Source organism: Peromyscus californicus, unplaced genomic scaffold, assembly GCF_007827085.1.
Source record: "Peromyscus californicus insignis strain IS unplaced genomic scaffold, ASM782708v3 Scaffold_1__1_contigs__length_55948999, whole genome shotgun sequence".
Lineage (NCBI taxonomy): Eukaryota > Metazoa > Chordata > Mammalia > Rodentia > Cricetidae > Peromyscus > Peromyscus californicus.
In genome coordinates this window covers 51,825,728-51,849,038 of record NW_026294492.1, presented here as the reverse complement: position 1 = coordinate 51,849,038, position 23,311 = coordinate 51,825,728, and the positions used below count along the sequence as shown (strand labels likewise).

Here is a 23,311-nt window from a genome sequence, read left to right as displayed (position 1 = left end):
TGATCATAAAATTTATATTCATTCAAGGAATTCTCTGTTAGTCCTTCATGATTAATGTCCTCCTTATCTTCCTTAGTTTGATAATAGTCCATATTAATGACCAAAAGACCCAAAATTGAGTAAAGGTCTTTTCCTTGTTTATATGTCTTTTCAATATTGTTTTGGGCTCTGTCCCAAAACTTCATCTAAAATTTCTCTTCTGGAAACCAGGAGTTATAATCATATTCAATTTGGAATACTTGTGCTCCTCCTTTCTTTAAAAACATGATGCACTACCTAAATAGAAAGCAAAGCCTCCCATGGTTCCTGCCCCGTAATTCTCACTCACCTCCTTCTATGAGGGTCATCCACCTCTTAACTTGCAGCTGATTTGCGGTTTCTGTTCAAGTGCTACTTTTCACCCCTCTACAGGTGGTGGGACCTGGAATACTGGAGCCAAGAATTGTGGACTAAAGTCTCATACAATAGTCAACTTTATTCCATGCCCCAGAAAATTTATACTTTGCAGGTTATAAAGGTCATATGAGTAGAGTTCTCCTGAGTTCAAGCTGTATACAATGATTAAAAACAAGTCACATGGGACAAAAACATGTTTTTCCATACAAGCATATAAAGGACAGTTCAAACATTTCACTGAATCACAACAGCAAACAATAATGAGTAATCTGAAGTCAACTCACACCTACCTGCTACACCTGGGAGGAGCACAAAAATACATTCCAAGGACAATAATTTCATGGTTTGAAGAAAATGAGGTCATAAGACTTGTGTCTTGTTTGCTTGGAGTGTTAACATAAGCATTTAGAATTCTCAAATGACTCCTTTCCCAGATGGTGTTCTGACAATACACCAAAATTAAACTTATTTTCTTTTAATTATTGAAAAAATTTATAACATATACATTAAGAAAGCTCTTTTAAATATATGGAGTCATACAACACACATATGTGCATGCATATACATCTGTATTTGCTCCACTTCCATACCTGGTGTGCAAGGAAGCCTGAAGAGTACATCAGATCTCCAGAACAAGGCTTTATAAGCTGTTCTGAGCCATTTGATGTAGGTACTAGGAATCAAACTTGTCAACTTGATACACAAACATATCACAACGAAGCCTCAACCTTTCCTTTCTTATTCATTTACAAGACCTTACATTAAAAGAGAAATAGTTTATTAAAAATCACATAATTTCTACAAATTTAAAAACATTAAAATTTCTTTTTAAAAATGTCCAGTCTCACTGAAAACCCAAAACCTTTTTTAAAAGTTTAAAGCTTTTCAACTATTGCTCATGTAAAATAAAAAAAAATCAAAATTAAACTAAATACCTTCTCCCTTCAAAAAGGAAGAAGCAGGGCAGTCACAATCTGAAAAAAGTGAAAACAAACTCCCACAATATGAATAATACCACATTCAATGACAGAAATCCACTAAAAATCTCCCGGGCTTCTCCAAAGGGCTTGGGTCATTTTTTGGGCTGAGCTCTCTGCAGCATATACAGCTTCTCTTCTAAGCAGACTGGTTCCACTTCACCACTGCTGATGGTCTTGCTGGATAGCGCATAGTTCTGGGATCTTCAAAATGATAGAGTCTTTGCCTAGTATAGAAAGCTTTACCTCATTTATTCATGGGATTATTCTCTAGTATGTCTTCTTTCATGATTTTGCAGATGACTGTTACATGCAAAAGCTTTGCCACATTTACTACATCTATGGGGTTTCTCTCTGATATGATCTATTTCATGCTTTTGAAGACTGTTGAGATGTGCAAAGGCTTTACCACATTTATTACATTCATAGGATTTCTCTCCAGTGTGACTTCTTTCATGTTTTTTACAATTACTGGAGTATGCAAAAGCTTTACCACATTGGTTACATTCATAGGGTTTCTCTCCAGTATGAGTTCTTTCATGACTGTGAAGATGATATTTATGTGCAAATGCTTTACCACATTGATGACATTCATAGGGTTTCTCTCCAGTATGACTTTTTTTATGCTGTTGAAGATTACTAAGATATGCAAAGGCTTTTCCACATTGTTTACATTCATAGGGTTTCTCTCCTGTATGACTTCTTTCATGTTGGTGAAGATTATTGCGGTATGCAAAGGCTTTACCACACTGATTACATACATAGGGTTTCTCTCCTGTATGCCTCCTTTCATGCCTTTGGAGATCACCACTACTTACAAAGGCTTTATCACATTGACTACATTCATAGGGTTTCACTCCAGTATGACTTTTTTTATGATGTTTAAGATTACTGGGATCTCCGAAGGCTTTACCACATTGATGACATTCATAGGGTTTCTCTCCAGTATGACTTCTTTTATGTTGTTTCAGATTACTAGGATCTGCAAAGGCTTTACCACATTGTTGACATTCATAGGGTTTCTCTCCATTATGACCTCTTTCATGACGGTGTAGACGACTTTTACGTGCAAAGGCTTTACCACATTGCTTACATTCATAAGGTTTCTCTCCAGTATGACTTTTTACATGCTTTTGAAGGTCACCAGTACTTACAAAGGCTTTATCACATTGTTTACATTTATAAGGTTTCTCACCAGTATGAATTCTTTCATGTATTTTAAGATGACTGGGACGTATAAAAGTTTTTCCACATTGATGACATTCATATTGTTTCTTTGCAGTATGAGTTTTAGGTACTTGAAGATGACTGTGACATTCAAAGGATTTCTCGCCTTTATTATATTCAGAGGGTTTTATTTTCAAATGAGTTTTTTGGGGTAATTGTAAAGTAGAATGAAGTCTAAATGTTTTATCACATTGTTTACGTTCACAGGGTGTCTCTTCATTATGGGTTCTTTTGTGTGTTTGATGATTCTTATGATGGTTAAAATCTTTAGTACATGGCTCTTGTTTATGGCATCCTTTTGCCATATGAATTTTTAAACATCTTTGAATAGAACTGGAAGAACTCAGAGCTTTAAAACACTGATTGCATTCGTAACATTTTCCTTTAGTGTGAGTCACACTACATGTGCAACATGAACCAGGACAGACAGAAGAATTTCCATATTCCTTGCACTTATAAGGCTTTTCTCCATGGTACTTATATTGATGTATTCCCAATGAAGTCGGAAATCCAACTAACTGTACACTTGTATCAGGATTACCATGTCTTCCCATAGTGGGAACTATTACATGTTTTCTAATGTTTCTGGGAGAAAGACAGGTGCATTTCTTCTTTCCATATCCCTTAGAATCACATGATTTGTGTCCAGAGTGACAGATGATATACCTATTAAAGGAATAACAAAAGGTTTTCACATTGTATTCAAACAGTTTAACTTTTTGTTAATTATAGAGTTGTGGTATAGGGATTATGATCTCTCCACAATGATAACATTTTACTTTCATAAACTGCCCTTCTCACTACCATTAAGTCTCTTCAAGCATATGAGTAACACTGCCTTAATTAAGGGACAATTTGCTTATAAAAGTTCTTGGACATACTCTAATCCCATAATCAATCTGAATGCCTTTACAATACTTGAAGGGAATGAAACTAAATGGATATAGTTCTACAAGATGGATCTCAGGGAGATATGATTAATATGGTGACATCTTTTTTTTTTAATGAAAATACTTAAGTTTATTGCAACAGGAGCACAAAAATCATATACTTACACATGACAAAAGTATTCATATAATATTTCAAATAGTGTCTAAAACTTAGCATTACAATCTCAGTAGCTAATATAAATTACTATTTATTTTATGAAAACATTAACTCAAAAAAGTTAACATTAAGTTTTTCAACCACCTTTCATTTAGTTGGTTATTGAGTACACATGAAGGGAGCTAAAAATCTAAAAATGTAAATGTCATTTGCTATCTATTTGCTGAATTCCTCATTTTATTCATGTTTTAAAAGCTGATTAAAATAATTGTTTTAGTATAAAGGTGCTATTAAACAAAAGTAGGGAGAGAAATTAACTAATACTGAACATCTTAAGAGTGCTTCAGGTCAATCCTAAATTGTGTCCCTCCCACTACTTGTTTAGTAAGCTTATACTGAATGTAGCAAGACTAACATTTGTGATAATCTGCAGATACATCTTTGTGAAGACGTACAACATTTCAAATATATATATTTGGTTTGTAGATAGGGTTTCTCTGTGTGGCCCTGGCTATCCTAGAACTCACTCTGTAGACCAGACTGGCCTCCAACTCAGAGATCTGCCTGCCTGTCTCCCAAGTGCTAGGATTAAAATAGTATGCCACCACCACCCAACTAAGATTGGAAATTTATTAGTGTTGAAGCTCTAAGTTTTTGTTTGTTTTGTTTTTTTGTTTTTAAGATTTACTTTATTGGGGACTGGAGAGATAGCTCAGCAGTTAAGAGCACTGGCTGCTCTTCCAGAGAACCCGGATTTAATTCGCAGCACTTTCATGGCAACTCACAACTGTCTATAACATCAGTTCCAGTTGATCTGACACCCTCACACCAATGTAAATTAAATAAATAAATAATATTTACTTTATTATTTTATGTGTATGAGTGTCTTGCTTAAATGTACATTGTATGTGCACCACATGCATGCCTGGTGTTCTTGAAGGTCAGCAGAGGACTTCGTATCCACTGGGCCTGGAGTTACTGATGGTTGTAAGTTGCCATGCAGTTAGTTCAAGTTAAACCCAGGTCCTCTCACATAGGGAAATGAGCAAATGATCAGGGAAGAGCCTTGCAACTTCCTTCACCACTGCTTGAGTTCCAAAGAGGCTGAGGTGACAACAATTACCATTATCACTTCTCCCTCTCTAATATGGTGACATCTTTTAGGGAGTTGTTTCCTTGTCTTGTTTCATAGAGGAACACCTTGTAAACACAGATCAGGCATGTCAAATTGAGGTGCTTGATGTTGTAGGACTTTAATACTCATCACAAAGCTGTTATTATTTACACTGCTGCTTGTCATTAAATATCAAGGCACATTAAAATTTCTTCAGAGGAATAAATATACCAGTTTGCACATGAAAATTACCTTCCATGTCTTCTAGAACCTTGACAATGTTCTTCAATATTCTGGTCTTCCCATTTGTAGCCTAAAATATAGTAACAGAATTGTATGACATATTATTGGAATTTATGCAACATTTCAGTTATCTTCAGTCATCCTTAGAACCATGCCTGATTTATTTACTACATTCTTCCTCTTTTACAGTCAAAATCATAGTGGAACACCAATCTTGAAGAAAGGCTTGTGCCCTTAAGTCAAAAAGTGACAGAAAGCTCACATTCTCACCTATATCAGTGAGGTTCTGGTAGGTTTCAAGCATCACATCTTTGTAGAGTCTCTTCTGGGAAGGATCCAGCAAAGCCCACTCTTCATGGGTGAAGTTCACATGCACATCTTCATAGGTCACTGCATCCTAAAGTATCCCACACACATATGTAATAGAAATGGTGAGACTGAATACATAGCAAATGTACACCTCATTGAGAATATTTATATAACTGTGTGTGCTCAACAAATTTATTCAAATCACAGAATTTCAAATGCAATCACCAAGTCATTTTAGATGGAAACAGAAAAGAAGGATTATGAGTCTCATTTCTGGGCCCTCTGAATAGTATATGGCATTGCAAGAGAAATGTTGACTTGCATATATAGAAGGACATGCATGTGGCGGTATTGTGTTCCCCAAAATATTGTGCACCCTAATAAACTTATCTGGCGTCAGAGAACAGAACAGACACTAGATACAGAGGCTTGAAAATGGTGGCACTCACGCCTTTAATCCTAGCATTCCAGAGGCAGAAATCCGTCTGGATCTCTGTGAGTTCAAGGCCACATTGGAAACAACCAGGCATGATGACACACGCCTTTAATCCCAGAAAGTGAGTCTTTAATCCCAGGAAGTGATGGCAGAAAGCAAAAAGGTATATAAGGCATGAAAACCAGGAACTAAGCTGGTTAAGCTTTAGGCTTTTGAGAAGCAGTTCAGCTGAGATCCATTCTGGATGAGGACTCAGAGGCTTCCAGTCTGAGGAAACAGGATCAGCTGAGGAATTGGTGAGGTGAGGTGGCTGTGGCTTGTTCTACTTCTGATCTTCCAGAGTTCACCCCAATACCTGGCTCCAGGTTTGATTTTATTAATAAGACCATTTAAGATTCCTGCTACACATGCAAGCAGAGCAACAGTATTATATAAACATTAGTAAAATTGTATCAAAATTACTGACATCAAAAACAGTTGGACAATTGTGAGTGGTACAATCCCTGGGCTAGTGGTCCTACTTTCTATAGGAAAGCAGGTTGAGCAAGCGATGATGAGCAAGTCAGTGAGCAGCACCCCTCCATGGCTTCTACATCAGCTCCTGTCTCAAAGTTCCTTCACTGCTTGAGTTTCTACCCTTAGTGCATCTGATGATGAACTATTAAATAAAACTATGAGTGAAATAACGCCCCCCCAAAAAAAGAGATGGACAAGATGGGAAGATGGTGTACACATTTAGTCCCAAAACTCAGGAAGTAGACACAAGTGAATCTCTGTATTAATGTCATGAATGCATGCTATCCTAGTGGAAAGAAAAATGATACTTTCTGCCAAAGTTTAAAAGTGAACAAGTGGGTAAAGCTCAGCATAAAAGCAAAGGCTTCACATGTATGAAAACCTCATTCTATCAGCCAAAAATATAAAAAATAAAAATATCAGTGCAGAAAAAAATGGCTTATCAAGGAAAAGCAATTGCTTCTATTTTATTTTATATTATTTAATGTTGGAGTCTGTAATGGTGGTAATGGTGTGGCTGTATGAGAAGAAAGGAGACTGCTCAATTTCACCTCTGTGGTCAGAGTACAAACATTCTGAACAGACCCCTCATGCTAAAGGTTCCATGTGCACCCTGATGAAACCACAAACTAGAGACAGTCTCATATACATCTTCTTACTTGGAAGATTTTTCATTCAACCCACATTTTCAGGCAGGTCATAAGCTCACACTCAACCCATAATGCAAAATCCATTTAGTCTAACCCCAAAGATCCCCATATTTTGTAACAGTCCAACACTTCTCAAATGTAAAAATTTTCATCTGACACTCTAGGCAGTCTCTTAAAGTCAAAAAATAAATTATATCTAAGCAACACACAAAGGTAAAAAATATACATTTCCATTTCAAAGAAGTAGGAATGATTGTACCAAGGCAAGACTGAAAACCTGCTGGGCCGACACCAAATCCTGTAGCTCTGAATCAGACATCTGAAGCTTCAGTTTCAAAGGGCTTAGATGGCTCTTTCTCTCTGCAACTTTTCACACATCCTGTTCTCTCTTTTTGTCTCCTTCAACTCCCTACATGTAGCTATTCATGGTCGGTGCCTCAAAGCTTGTGCATTTCAACCTTTAGTGGTCTATAAATGCAATCTAGGCTTCATTTTCACACCTTCACAAAATGAACTATCACAGTCTCCTCACAGGGACCTTGACTTTGTCAAACAGATGGCTGTAACAGTGCTGAACTGAAAGCACAGAGGAAGATTCCATGACTTTGAAATGTTACATCTTTCTTCTTTCAAAAAAAAAATGGGACATATAGATGATATGTCTACAAGGGGTTCTAGCTTTGGATTGACAATGCTGCATTAGAACAGATCAGCAGCAAGTTCTGTATGAAGTTGGTTTCTGGGCATAGGAATCTTGTTGCCTTTTCCTTCCCAATTTAAATGCTGGCTGGCTGGGAAGAAACCCTGCAATATCTTTTCTTTTGTTCTTTATTTTCATCATGAGGTAGAAAGTATACCACCACAAGCATTCCATTTGACAAGTCATGTCATCTCTTCATTTGGGTCTACTTGACAAGTGAATATTAACGGCTTCCACTGGTTTTCCTTCTGGTCAGTGCCCAGCATCCCATGATTTGTGCCCATCCTACCCAGGGCACGCTCCAGTGGCACAAACGGTTAGTGCATGGTACTCATATCACAACATCTTTTCTATATTATCAAAGAAGAGCAGGTGCTTTCCCTTTAATGGCCCTAATATCCCTGACAACTACAGCCTGTTTCAGCACATGACTGCCACTTGAAACTCTGTAGTGCTGTTTTTCTTTCCAAACCACACAGGTTTCATTAATTTCTGCCCCTACTGTTGCTCTTTTACTCTTTGGGTCAGCATGAGTCATCAGTTATAACCAAGCAACAGACTACATGTTTTTTCAAGGCTGTCCATAACTCTCTAATTTAGCCTTACTCATTTTCACAGGACACAGGAAGAATACATACATACAATATGCCAAAATAGTACAAAAAAAAATCTATCTTAGTTACTGTTCTGCTGCTGTGAAAAAACACTATTAACAAGGTGACTGTTATAATTCCAGGTTTTAATTTCGAGATTGATTATACAGAGGATTAATCCATTATCATCATGAATGGAAACATCAAGGTAGGCACGCATGGGGCTGAGACTAACATCCTAATACATAAGTAGGAGGCAGAAACACTCTTTTTGGCTTGGGCTTTTGAAACCTCAAAGGCCACATATACCTTAACAAACAAGACACACCTATATCCACAAGGGCATACTTCCTAATTTTACACAATTATTTCCACTAATTGGAGACCAAGCAAAGACAGGAGCCTAAGGCTCGAGCAATATAAACCATGAAAGAAATATAACCTAAGTAGAAAGAGCACTAGAGGAAAAGAGTGAAAGAAATTGAGGAAAAACAGGGAGTAAGAACAAGGAGAGGGAGGAAGAGAGAAGGAAGGAGAGAGAAACAAAAAGAAGAAAGTATTCACCTCAAAGCGGGGGGAGCCAGTACTTCTTGAGGGGTTATAGGCTTTCTTAATATAACCTTCCCTACTCTATCTAAGAAGGGACTAAACAATATAAGATTTCAAAACTTCCTAAGTCCCTGTTTTCTCTCTCATTGCATGGCTTTATCATGTGTTTCTGTCCCTATCCAATTCTCTCAGAGAACCTGGGAAACCTGAGATCAGGTGTTATAGAAGCAATGAAGGCAATCTTTTGGTGTTCTTAAGTGTGACTGTTGGAGATGACTCTATCTGGAGGGTGCATTTCTAACCATGCAGATGTGCCACCCAAGGCTGCTAAGGTTTTAAATTCAGTTTAATTACTTTAGCAAGTAATTAAATTCTGAAGGTCTTAAATTCTAGCCAACATGGAAAGCCACAAATTTGTCTGATCACAATCCAGACCATATTCAAATCTGTCTAATCACAAGCTGGATCACACTCAACTGAGATAAAATGGGGCCAAGAAACATCTTGTGTCTGGGGCCTAAAGAGAAGGTGAAACAACTGGATGACAATGTTTGGCTTCCACAGTTATAATGTGTATGGAAAGACAAACGGATGGACTCAACTGTCTCTGCTTGAGGCCATGAAATTTGTTCCTCTATTCCTTTGATTTTGGGGACCTATCTGCCTAGTCCATATGCACCATCTCCTCCTATATTCATGCTAATCTAATTAAAGTGCCTTTTAAAAGAAGTGGTGTAATAATGCACATTGAATCTTTGAGAAGTATGGATCCCACTGGGACTTGTGACTGATGGAAGATGGGCTTACCTTAGCAGGGAGCTGGACTAACCTTGAGTAGAAAGGAACCCTGTGGTTTGCTGTTATCTTGGCTATTATGTCAATTATGAAAATTCAGAATTTGAGGTATAGATTCAATGAAAGTCCAATAAAAAGTCTAATAATTTATGCCATCAGCAACAGAAATGTGATGGCAAAAGGTCATCATGAATGAAAAATGATCAACATAAGATTGAATAAACAGCACACACAGTGACATCATCTGACTTCAAAACTTTGAATACAACTACCTTAAAGATTGTATTGTCTGGGAAAGAATAAGGAGATCAACAGAACATGAGGGCAAACAGACAGAAGAACACAATTAAAATATAGTTAGTTTTGAAAAATGAGAACAGGAAATACATTAAGTACAGCTTTACTAACAGATGACTGGAACACTGTGGCATTACATGCAAATATATTAGTAACATCAACGTTATGATCTGGACAAAATAAGTCCAAAGGGATCCTACAATTGCTTGTTAAGTGGCAAGTACAAAAGAAGTTTGAGAAGATACTAGAGAAAACTAGGACTCTACAAATTAGCAAATCTGCTTTCCATGGAGACCGTAAAAGCAGTTGAGGTGTGCTCACTACATTGTAAAGTCAACAATAAGTATGTTTCCACACAAGGTCTCCTACTCCCCATGCACAGGAAGGAAGTGAAGACAGGAACTCAAACAGGGCAGGATCCTGGAGGCAGGATCTGATGCAAAGGCCACAGAAGGTACTGCTTACTGGCTTACACCTCATTGCTTGCCCAGCCTGCTTTCTTATAGAATCCAGTACCACCAGCCCAAGGATGGCATAATCCACAGTGGGCTGGGCCCTCCCCATCAATGACTAATTAAGAAAATGCCTTGCAGGCTTGCCTTCAGCTAGATGTTATGGAGGCATTATCTTAGTTGGGGTTCCCTCTTTTCAGATGACTGTAGCTTTTGTCAAATTGACATAAAACTCTCTAGCACACTGATGATTCACCTTAACTGGATTAAATGGGAACCTGGATTAGTGACTTCTTAAGTGGCAAGAAGAGAAAGAAGCTGCTGTAGGGTAAAAGGGCCAGCCAAAGAAACCCACCCTGGTCCTGAAACCAGAGCTAATGAAAGAAACCCACCCTGGCCCTGAAACCAGAGCCAGTGAAAGAAACCCACCCTGGTCCTGAAACCAGAGCCAGTGAAAGAAATCAACCCTGGTTCTGAAACCAGAGCCAGTGAAAGACACTTTAGAGCTGAACCCAGACCCTAAGAAACACACCCTGACCCTGAAACCAGAGCCAAAGAAACACACTTTGGCCCTAGAGCCAGAGCCAGCGAAAGAAATATGTTCTGGTCCTGAAACTAGAGTCAAAAAGCTAAAAAGGACCAGTGAAAGGAATACAGTTTGGCCATGAAACTGGAGCCAACTCTGCCCCTGACCAAAAAAACCAATCAATACCTGAGCAGGAAAGCCAACCAATCCCTGAGCGTGAATTCTAGCACCCTGGTCCTGAACCCAGAGCCAGTGAAAGAAACACTTTAGCCCTGAACCCAAAGCCAAAGAAACACACTTTCACCCTAGAACCAGAGCCAGTGAATATGCCCTGGCCCTGAAATTAGAGCCAAAAAAGCTTAAAAGGACCAGTGAAAGAAATACAGTTTGGCCCTGAAACCAGAGACAACTCTGCCCCTGGCCAACAAAACCAATAAATCCCTGAGCAGAAAAATCTTCTCCCTGGAGAAACTTGTCCCCTAAGAATCCCTATATAAGGCCCTCTGCCTGTTCAGTTGTTAGCTGTCCTTTCCCACGCTGGCAGAGGCAGCTACTCTCCTGGACTCCTCCTTCCCAAATAAATCTTTCATGAAGGAGTTTTGGGTGAAGATCTTTTGCCAGTGTAAAGCAGAAGAACCTTTGCTGAGACGTTCCCTTAGGGGGGCTGAGCAGAAAAAAAAAGCAACAACTTTTTGTCAGAGCCATAGGAGATTGCTATATTTCTGCTGCAGTTTCCCCTTTAATAGAGTGAAGCAGAAGAAGGAACATTTTGGGCCAGAGATGAGAGGAAACAGCGCTCTGCTGGGAAACCCCCTTAAGAGGAGGTGTGGAACAAAGCTCAGCTTTAATGGCTCTCTCTAGGAGAGGAGCAGAGTTGTTACTTCCTATGGGAAGACCATCCCCCACTGCACCCTAGCTTCAGGTATAGCCTGACTTCCTAATAAGCTGGGATACCTTTCCCTCCAGAGCTGTCCCATTGCAGCTCCGAGTATAGTTTGACTTCCCCAAAAGTCAGGATATCTTTCTCTTCAGAGCTATAACACTCACACTTTGGTGTCAAAACCCAGTATATACTCCCTTGGTGCCTGTGTTCTCCCCTTGAGGTCTGAGCCACACTGAGATCATATCCCTTATCTCCAGTCCATCTGTAATGAACTCACCTTACAGCTCACCAATCTCTCAGCATTCCATCCAACAGCAGCAATTAGGTTGGTTCCCCTTTTGGTTAGTGTAAACATTTCCCTGGGTCAGGGGAAGTGGCTGTTGAGGGTTCAGCACCCCTCTAGTACACTTGGAAGGGGAAATACCCCCAGGAATGGTCTCTAAGGCTATAGCTGGCCCTCTTCAGCTACACCCCACCATCCTTGGAGCAGCAATCAGGCAGTTTCTTTAGGCCAAATTGGGTTATAACATTCCCTCCTGTCCTCTCCTTCTGTCTTCCCTTGGAGCTGCCCATAATTCCACAACTTTTCTAGGCCCTCATGCCTTTTGTGGCTCCTTTTCGAGCCCTTTCCTCTAGATGAGACCTTCCCCCTAGAGCTCCATTTTCTATTGCCTTCTCTCCTCTGTGAAAGCCCTGGTACCAGGTACTCGAGTCTCTCCACTGGCTTAGCCAGGCTATGCTTGACCCCCCATTGAGTTGAGTGACAACCCTCTGAATAGCTTGGATCTCATTTGGTTATCCCTGAGTCCAGGGGATATCCACAACTGCAGGTTGCAATGACCTTTTCCTTCACCTCTCTCATCAATGGGAACTCAGCATTCCATACTCTCCCACTCCCCCTTGGGATGCCTCCTAGAAAATCTAAAGCCTTTTACACCTCACACCCAATTTGAAAGGCCTAAAACTTGTATGCTTTTGCAATAACATTTGGCCTCAAATCCCTTAGTTAACCAATCTAAATGGCCACATAACAGCACACTAGATTCCACTATTATTTGGTACCTTTACAACTACTGTGAGCTATTGGGGAAATGGAAAGAGACCCTCTATGTTAAAGCTTTCTCTTACTTTCACTCCAAGCCTCTCTGTGCCTCCTGTTCCCCCACCCGGCTCCTGCTAGCTATGAAGTCAGAATAGGATGAATCTATTGCCTTTGATCCAGCTAATGAGCCTCCCACCTATAGACCAAGCTCACAGCTCCCTCTCCTCCAGTCCCTTCAGTTTCCCTTTCTCCCTCCTCAGTGACAGGTCACCCACCAGGTCAACTCTCACCACCACCCACTTTCAACCCACCAACAGCCCCGAGTCCTCCTGCTACTCATTCCCACTCTTCTATGGGACCTTCTGTACCTCCCTGATCAAAACCAGCCCCAGTTCTCCCTTGTGAGAGGCTGCTGGGGTGGATGGTTTAGTCAGGGTAAATGTCCCCTTCTTGTTATCTGAATTCTCCCAAGTAGAAAAAAGATTAGAGTCCTATACTGCCAATTCTTTATTAATTACTAAATTCCAGTACATTGTCCAATTCTGTGACCTTACCCTTTATGATATTTATATGATTCTTGCCAAAAACTCCTCCCAGAAGAGCATAGGTGAGTCTGGGATCAGGCTAGGGCCTATGTAGATGAATTCCAAATGGATAACACCTACCTAGTGGGGGTTATGACAATCTCTGATCAGGACCCTCTTAACATTTCAAATCTTCTCCCCCCAACTAATCCTAAATACTCCCTATCTCACTCATTCATTGAGATCCTAGAAGAGTTATTACCATATCCTATACATATGCAGGAAGGAGCACTACCTCAGGCCACTTACACATGGTATACAGATGGCAGCTTCTTCATATATGAAGGAGTATGTAAAGCAGGATATGCTATTTTCTCAGACACCATAGTGGTTGAAGCATGGACCCTCTGAGCCCACAACAAAAATCAGCAGGCTGAATTAATAGCTGTAACCCATGCCTATCAATTAGCAAAGGGACAATCCCCAAACCCATATAAAGACTCCAAGTATGCTTTCCAGACTCTCTTGTCACATGCAGCTATCTGAAAAGAATGGGGACTATTAACAACAAAAGGAGGATCCATAACCAATTCAGACCAAATTATGGCCCTATTAGAAGCCTCTCATCTTCCCACAACCATAGGAATTGTCCACTGCCAATCACACCAAACAAACAATTTCATCATTTCCAAGGGAAAAAAACCAAGGTAGTGAAGCAGCTAGAGCTGCAGCTCTTGGAAGCCTGGGTCCCTCTCACACACCATGAGGTATTTTCATCTTAAAACCCACTGCTATGGGATAGTCTTTCTGTTATGAATATGTGTTGCTCCCATTGGTTAATAAATAAAGCTGCTTTGGCCTATGGTAAGATAGGTTATAGCCAGGCAGGAAATCCAAGCAAAGATGCAGAGAGAAGAAGGGCAAAGTCAGAGCAGATGTCAACCCACCACCCAAGGGGAAACATGCCAGCAAACTGGTAATGCCATAGCCACATGACAAAAAGAGATTAATACAACTGGATTAATTTAAGAGATAATAGCTATCTAGCAAGAAGCCTGAGCCATAGACTAAATAGTTTGTAATTAATATTAAGCCTCTGACTGGTTATTCAGGTACTGGTGGGCAGGAAAGATTTATTCAGCCACAACCCACCTCTTCATTATCATCATCAGCTACTCAACAAATTTTGTCCTATTTACATCAGATTTTTCACTCCAATAGCCTGGTTTTGTCACACTTTATCAAAACTTATCTACAGCCTACCTCTGAGGATCTGTCCTTTCTAAAGACTATCATGGCTTCTTGTAAAATTTGTCAAACCTCTAATCTAACCTCTGGGCATCCAAGCCCCCTTTTCCTCACTCACCAAGCCAGGGGATCCCTACCTGGATCAGAATGGCAGCTCAATTTTAGATACCTTTAATTCATTGTAGACACATTCTCAGAATGGATAGAAGCTTTCCTACAACTAATAAAAGATCACAGTTTCTAATTTCCTTTCCAGGGAAATCATTGCCTGTTTTGGAGTTCCAACTTACCTTCAACGAGATAATGGCCCCGAATTTACTTCTCAAGTCTCTCAAACTCTAGCCAAAGACCTTGACATCCCATGGTGCTTCCACATCCCCTGCCATTCTGTCTTTAGGTAAGGTCAAATGAACCAATTGTTCCCTCAAAAATATTCTTATCAAATTCTCCCAATAACTCCATACTGATTGGATAAAATAGCTACCATTGGTTCTCCTTCAATTAAGAGCCCTTCCAAAGAAATCCTTCATAATTGCCCCCTTCAAGCTCATGTGTAGATTATGCCTCCTGGTCTCACATCTCATCCGTTATCTCTCCCTGATCATCTCCTTACCCCTTTGTTGTACTATCTTTGCACTCTTCTTTGGAACTTCACCCACCATCATTTGCTTCAGCCTGTCCTAGATCCTCTTCCCTCTTGAATCAACATTGGGAACTTAGTTCTCCTCTCTCCTCCAGGTCACGATCATCCTCCTCTTGCTCCAAAATGGAAAGGCCTATTCAGGGTAATCCTTACTACCCCAACTGCTGCTAAGGTTAAGGGCTTCCCTCACTGGATTCATCTTTCCTATCTCAAACTTTTTATACCACTAACTCAAGATAATCTTTCTTCTTACGTTTTGACCCCAACAAGACTGCTCTCTTAAGTTTCAGAAGATACTAAAATCAAACAGGCTGCCTCCAGTCTCAGAAGAATGAGGCCTCACACATCCATAAAAATTCAAGCCCAACCCTATTGGGTCATGCCCTACTTCTTCTCATTCTATTTCTTTCTACTCACCCCTATCACTAGCGAACTCCACATATGGAAATTTGACATTCAGGAAACATATACACAACAGTTCAACCAGACCACTCATGTTATAGGGTTTCAAGACTGCTCACCAGTCCTGAATGGGAATCATGTCTTTGACTGGCCAGTGCCAACAGTAATCTTTAGTTTGATTATAGAGGAAGCAAGCAATCTCTGTCTTTTATGAAGAATGGGGAATCTTTTACATCCTGATTAAGGATCCATGGCACCCTAGATGGGAAATGGTAGTCATTGGAAAGCTCTACAAAAACACTTATCACAGCCACCCATGAGGTACACTCAAAATATAGAGGGTACACATCCCACACTCTCAACCTCTAGGTATAGACAAAGTAGAAGTGGTCCAAAGCTCCTCAAATGTCCTTATGTCCTCAATGTCACCTTTTTTTGATGATATTGACCCCACCTCCCTGTCACATCTTCTGTTTCAGACCTTAACTACTTCATATCAGCTATTGAATAATGCTCAGCCTGACCTCTTTGGAAAATGCTGGCTGTATGTCTTTCCAGGGTCAAACTCTCATCCACCTTTTGTGGCCTCACCCATTATCCTATTAGATTCTCTTACTTTACCACTTGTTAATTGCTCCAAGCCAAATGTCACTACCACCCCTTATCTCTCTCACATTCCTCTCTTTGGTATTACAGACTGCTTTAACTTCTCAGGAACACACCTTGTGGGCACCCTGGATTCTGCAGACTGCAATAATACCATTATCCTTGGTACTATTATGCAGGCCCTATATTCAAACATTCACAATGCCTCTATACTATGTGGTATTCAAGTTTATCACTGATTACCTGCTAGGTGATCTGAGATTTGTGCCCTGGTATTCCTGTTTCCTAACTTAGGAGTGGTATCTGGTGAAAAACCCTTGCCAATTCCCTTCACCAAATTCATAGCAGCATGGCATGACAAACAAGCAATCCAAGTAATACCCTTTCTAGCAGCCCTGGGCATAACTGCAGGTGTATTCACTGGAACAGCAGGACTAATTCCCTAGCTATTTACCACTGGTTTTCCTCACAGTTCATCCAAGATTTCCAACCAGTAGCTCAGACTACCCTTACCTGTCAGGGACAAATAGACTCACTGGCCAACATACTACTACAAAATTGAAGAGGATTACATTTATTAACAGTAGAGAGAGATAATCTTTGTCTCTTTCTTGGGGAATAAAGTTTCTATGTCAACCAATCAGGTGTAGTGAAAGATAAGCTCCAACAGCTCCAGGATGCCCACATGGCCAAGAGCTAGGGTGTGTTATTTTTGGTCTTTCAATGGTTTATGGATATTTGCCATTGTTTAGGGTGGTTGGTTACAAGTTGTTATTGGTAATGACTAAAAAAAGCTAAACAAAGGAGATTAGATTCAGGGTTCTTGTTTTGAAAAAAGGAAAAAAAAAGAGAAAAGGGATCTAGTAATGAAGGGATAAATGGGTAGGCGATTGAATCTGCTTTGGAAAGAAAAAAGTGGGATATAGATATGACAGGATAAAAGGGTAGATTATTGAATCTACTTTTAAAAAGCAGCTACTTGTTTTAAATATTTTACATTGATATGGATCTTTATATATTGACACAAATTTGGGGTTATTTTTGTCAGAACATACAGTACATACATCTTGTTCAAGGTATTGTACCCATACAACTCATTTAACAATGTAATGCAAATTTCTAGTCCTTGAAAGTTATTATTACCAACTAATTAGGATGCAAAGAAATGCAAGTAAGTAGTTATTATAAGAACTTGTAGTCATGTTAACTATATTTTCAAGGTTAAACAGATATATTTTAGATAAATAGGTCATCTTCAAATATTTCAGAGAGCTACAGAGTATAACATTTAAAATGTTTTAATAACATAGATTAATTTTTTTCATTATAATGAGACATGTCTTCTGGCAGCACCAATCTACTTCAGAGAAGATGATAGGCATCAAAGAAAATCCATACAGAATTTACTTTTTTTGTGGCAAAAGTTAGTCACTGGCAAGAAAATCAGCCAATTACCAGAACCCTTGGCCATTCAGGACAAAAGACAATAATGAAACAGCCAATAAAGGAACAAAAGACCCACCCAACAAAGACATCAACACTTGTTCCTATAATTATCTCAAACCCAGAATGTTAAACAGCAGTGTAAGAATACATTCAACAACATAAGGAGCAATATGGTACCACTAGAACCTAGCAATTCTACAACAGTAAGACCTAAACATCCCAGCACAAATGAAGCAGTAGAATATGACCTTAAAGATAACTTTATGAAGACGCTAGAGGCCCTTAAAGTGAAAATGAAAAATCACCTTGAAATGGAGGAAAAAAACCAAAAAATTGGAAGGAATAAAACAAATAGGTGAAGGAAACAGTTCAAGACTTGAACTGAAAAGAAGCAAAGCTCTGCTGGGAAGCCCCCTTGGGGACAAAGAGCAAGGTTCAGCTGTAATGGATTGTTATATCCTTCAGGGAGACCATTCCCCACTTTACCCCAGCTTCAGGTATAGCCTGACTTCCCAAAAAATCAGGCTACCTTTCCTTTCAGAGCTGTAACATTTGTAGCTGCCAGAGTCTATATCCTGCTGGTTTAACTCCTGGGGCAAGAGGAGTGTAAATGCATTTTGCTGTTAGTACCTACGTTTGATTAGGAAGTCTTTCCAAGACTCTTCAGGAGACTTTTAAATAGTATATCAAGCTGGGTGGTGGTGGCACACACCTTTAATCCCAGCATTCGGGAGGCAGAGGCAGGTGGATCTTTGTGAGTTTGAGGCCAGCCTTGTCTACAGAGCGAGACCCAGGAAAGGCACAAAGCTACACAGTCAGTGAAAAATCCTGTCTCAAAAAAAAAATAGTATATCAAGCTGAGTAGGTGGCACATATCTGTAATCCCAACATTCAGAGTAGCCTGAGCTACACAGGGAGGTAAGATCAGGGACAGCAAAGAGGGAATCTGTCTCAAACAAGATGTGTTTCCTTGAATGCTATGATGGGACCCAGAGCTTTGAATATGCTAGGCCAAGTGTTCTACCCCTGACCTACATCCCTAGTATCCTGTTTTGCATGCATGGTGACTTGAGTATTGCACACATGTGGAAGTCAGAGAAGTTGTGAAGAGTCAGTTTTTCATCAAGTGGTTCCTGGGGATTGAGCTCAAGTCATCGGACTCAGAAACAAGCACCTTAATCACTTGCAGGTATTCTTTTGTTCATTGGTTATGACATCATTTGTTGTTTTGGTATCAGGGACAAGGCTTCCTCATATAGGCCTAACTGGTCAGGAACACTATGCAAACACTAGGTTGTACCTGCTTCCATCCTTCTGCCTCTGCCTCCTGAGTCCTGGTATTACATTTGTGCACCACCACACACAGCTGCTTTTGCTTTGGGAGGACATTGTATCAAGTAGCTCAGGTTGGCCTCAAGTTCAGTAATATCTGAGTTTAGCCTTGCATTTTTTCCCTACCAAGCTACATCTTCCAGGTATTGATATTTAAATAATAAACAATGAGGCTGGGCACAGTCACATACATTTTTAATATGAGCACTAGGGAAACAGAGGCAAACCTGCACTACATAGTAGTTCCAGGGAAACAAGCAAGAGTTAGTAAGACCAGTCCTGAAGAAAAAAAAAAAAAGAAATACACTGATAATATTTTTAGGCTTGTTTCTCAAATATGTAATTACATTTATTTATCATGCCTGTGTATGTGTGCCCTTGTGCACACGGATCATAATGTGGGTGAGTTTGTTACCCATATTGTTACAGCCATTACCTGGGTGTTCCCCAATAAGACTGCAATGCCTATGGGTCAGTAAAGGACATGGAGAAGAACCACTAGGGGATGGTTTCAGGGAATAGCATCTGCTTTACTGCACATGAGCAACCACTTACATAGTGGAAGCCTATCGACTATGATTGGTTAGCACATGACCTTAGTTTGAAAAGTCAGCACTGTCATACAACACACCAGAGTCTCTCAGCAGAAGTAGCTCATAAAAGGAGATGTGAAGAGTAGATACCTCAGCAGGCCTGCTACTGGCTACCCATGCTACTTCAATGTTCACACTTCTGGGAATATTCACGGTGGACCACGCTTGTGGCACAATGTACTAGTTGGGCTGACTGCCAGGACAGGCCTGCATTTTCTCCTACAGTTATCCCTCTGTATTTTACTTTCCTGAGTAGAGTCTCATGATCAAAGAATACGATATTCCAATCAATATTATTACTAACTAGAAAGACAATAGCATATATAGGTCAAGTAAGAAGAGCCTTCCTGACAACTAACCTGATGACAGTTCCCTCAGCTCCCTTACTGGAACTTCCTTTAATTACACATCCTTCATTATCTGAAAATGGCCCGGATGGGTAGTGAGGAATTTGACAATCTGTTTAATCTTAAATTCCCTCCATTTCCTGACTGATGAGGACTTACGAGAAGTTATGAAAATTCTAACGTTACGACCTAGGCAAGCTAGGTCATGGTAGGTGTTAGTTTCTGCCGCAGCAGCAGCCTGCCCCTGCTGCCAAAGCAGTTATGTTAGCACCTGTCACCAAGTGCCTCTCCACCATGAGCTATGCAACAATGTGTACCCTTTAAAAGTGCCCAGCAGAGCACAACTTGTGTAAGACAAGGTGCTAAATGGTCTAAATTAATAAGAAACCTGGAGCCAGATATTAGGGTGAAAAACTGAGAGATCAGGGGAATAGGACAAGCCACAGCCAACCTCATCTTACCAGCTCCTCAGCTTCCAAAAAGACCTACTTCCAGAATACCCATGCCTATATGCCTTTCTGTACCTGCCATCTCACTTCCTCTCTCCACCCAGCTACATTACTTCCTCTTTCTGCCTAGCTCTTTCACTTCCTGTCTGTCTGTACAGACGTCCAGACCTTTATGGTTAACTAGTGTTGGAATTTAAGGTGTGTGCCACCATGCCTGGCTCTGTTCCCAGTGTGGCCTTGAACTCACAGTGATCTGGATGGATCTCTGTCTCCTGAATGCTAGGATTAAAAGGTGTGTGCTACCATTGCCTGACTTCTATGTTTAATATAATGGCTGGCTTTTTCCTCTGATCCTCAGATAAGCTTTATTAGGGTGTACAATATATTGGGGGACACAATATATCACCACAAACTTGCTCTTATCTCTTGGCTCTCTTCCTCCTCCTTGCTTTCTTGTCTCTCTTGCCTTTTCTTTCCTCTCTTCTTCCATTGTTTTCTTCCTCCTGTCTGTCTGCTTCTCTCATGTCCCCACCCTGACAGGGCCTTTCACTCTTTTGCTCCCCCTCCCCCAATAAACCTCTTGCATTAACTCTGCTGCAAGTGATGTTTGCTTAGTGGCATACCTTGGCAGGGCCCACCAAAAGGTACCACTTTGCTTTGCATTCTTTATCCTTACATTGGTTCCAGGACTCAATAGGCTCTCCTGGCATTTGGTCTGGCCACACTGGGATTCTACCCACCTGCTCCATCCACAACAGATCTGCTTTCTTGATCACCAATGGCTTTGCCTTCCATTCAATACCGACAATTGGCTCTCTGGTGGGGCTACCTGCCTCTACCATTTTCCTAGATGTGAGACTTTCCTTACTGAGGACAATCCTCGCCTTCTCACTTTTCTCAAAGTCCTGTTACCAGGTGACTCACTCAGGCTCTTAGCCCTTGGCCCTTATTCTTGCATGATGATGCACTGAACAGTCTGTGCCTTCTCTTCACTGTTCAGTACTCCATGTCCTGGGGATGCCCAAGGCTTTCACATTCTGGACTTCTCTCTGCCTCATCCTTGGGAACTGTGTCAAAAGCCTCCTTACTCCTGTGGGATGTCTTTTGGAGACCTTCTGACAACTCTTTTCAAATCAAATCTGGCCTTAGTATACCATGGACCAGGGGGAACTGAGGAAGAATTCTCTATTTTCTTTCTCTTTGCTCCAAGACTCTCTAAGTTTTGTAAATGTTCTGTGGGTATGTTTATTGCAACATGGGAGTTAGAGACAGGGAAGCCAGCTTCATCCTGCTCCGTATGCACCGGTTCTCCCCTGCAGTATCTGCTGATCTAACCCTCAGTAATGGATGCATGGATCATTTGTCTAGGAGTGAATCTAATTCCAAATTTTATAGAGTCCAATTCTTCCTGCATTGTTTTCCATGTGGATACATGTGTGTAGCAGGCTGCAGGAGCCCGATAAGCAGCCTGGGAACAGCCTACTGTATTCCCCACTTGGCTCTGGCCTTTGCGGCCTGATGACCCATGTGGACACCTCCCTTTTCTTCTGCTCCTTCTGGGCTTTCCCTCACCTTGTAGCCAGACTGCAGATCCACTGTGCTGTCTCTCAGTTTCCACATGCAGCCCTGAAGCTCACTTTCACTCTCAACTTCCCCTTGGAACTTAAGAACACACTCGCACAATGTTCCACTTTATGACCCTCTCTCTCTTCCTCCATAGACTCAGATTTTATTAAAATATCTTGGCCTCAGTACAAATCAATGGCCAAAGTTGGCAAATGTAATTTCTAAATTCTCAACAATTATTAATAACTGCTACTGCCACAAACAAATGATCCACAAATACCTTATACATACACTTGCTCTGCTATACTTCCCTTACCTCTTCCCACTCCTAAAACTCTTTTATCTCTGATTTCTTTGCACTCTGTTCTCAAAAGAAAAAATGTTAAGATTATGCTGTAAACTCTTATCTCAGGATTTGTAAATTGCTCATTGGATATGGTTTAAAATCTGTATCATGTGTAACAAAATTTAACTTTAAACTTATAATGAAAGGCTTACAATTAAAATTCTACACATGGACATATATATGTGTGTGTGTATGTGTGTGTGTGTGTGTGTGTGAGAGAGAGAGAGAGAGAGAGAGAGAGATTCAACTCTTGTTTAAGTTATATGTATGTATATCTGTACATATGTGACTTAAATTTAACTCTATATATGTCAATGTAAGCTGGATTTAAGTCAGTGTGTATGTGTATCTAACTTGGATTCAACTCTGTGCATGTAACTTAGATTCAACTATTGTTTAAGAAAACATTTTAAATAGTAACCATGTGGCTTTCCTCCATCTTGGCTAGTGACTTTGTCAGGATGTAGGCAGCCACATGACTGGCAATCATCTTTACTAAAGTTAAAGCACATATATCACGTAACACCTCTTAATCCTTATGAGCTCTCTGTTCACAGTATTTCCTTTTAGACTAAGGAAGCAAGAAGTCTCAAATATTTTGGACTGGTACAGACTTTCGTATGATGATAGAAATGTAAGGTTATATTTCTTACAATGTACTGTATATGTGATTCAACTCTGGTTTAGGATATACTCTACATGTTAAAAGTTTTAGGTTATAAAGGTCTATTCAGAGTAACAAAAGCTGATTTAGAAATTTACACCTAAGTACTTATGTCTTTGCAAGTGTTCAACACCAAACTTCTACAGAATTTAGATTAAGTGGCATCATATATTTGATAAATAAGATATATATTCTATAATGGAATGTCTGGTCCCCCGAGGTCCTCTTCCCAGGGCTGGGCATTTGGGAAGGGGCTCCAATGGCTTGTCAAGGACAATGCTGGCCTCTGGGCTCCCTCAGTCCCTGCCCACAGGCCCCACCCCAACTCACATGCCCCTTTTCTCCTGTTCCCATTTGGCCCTGGGGATCTTTCCCCACCTCTTTTCTTTGCCT

At 40.3% G+C, this 23,311-nt stretch overlaps 1 protein-coding gene across 2 annotated transcripts in view; it reads right to left on the bottom strand.

The window, feature by feature from the left end:
• Positions 1-455: 455 nt before the first annotated feature.
• LOC128115850 (zinc finger protein 431-like) overlaps positions 456-23,311 on the bottom strand; it is a 28,059-nt gene continuing 5,203 nt past the window's right edge. For both annotated transcript variants that reach the window (XM_052746952.1, XM_052746953.1), the window contains 3 exons: positions 5,275-5,401; positions 5,014-5,074; positions 456-3,266 (listed from right to left, as the gene is read on the bottom strand). In XM_052746952.1, coding sequence (XP_052602912.1) covers positions 1,637-3,266; positions 5,014-5,074; positions 5,275-5,401 — 1,818 coding nt within the window. In that variant the 3' untranslated portion in view covers positions 456-1,636. The remainder of the gene's footprint in view (positions 3,267-5,013; positions 5,075-5,274; positions 5,402-23,311) is intronic.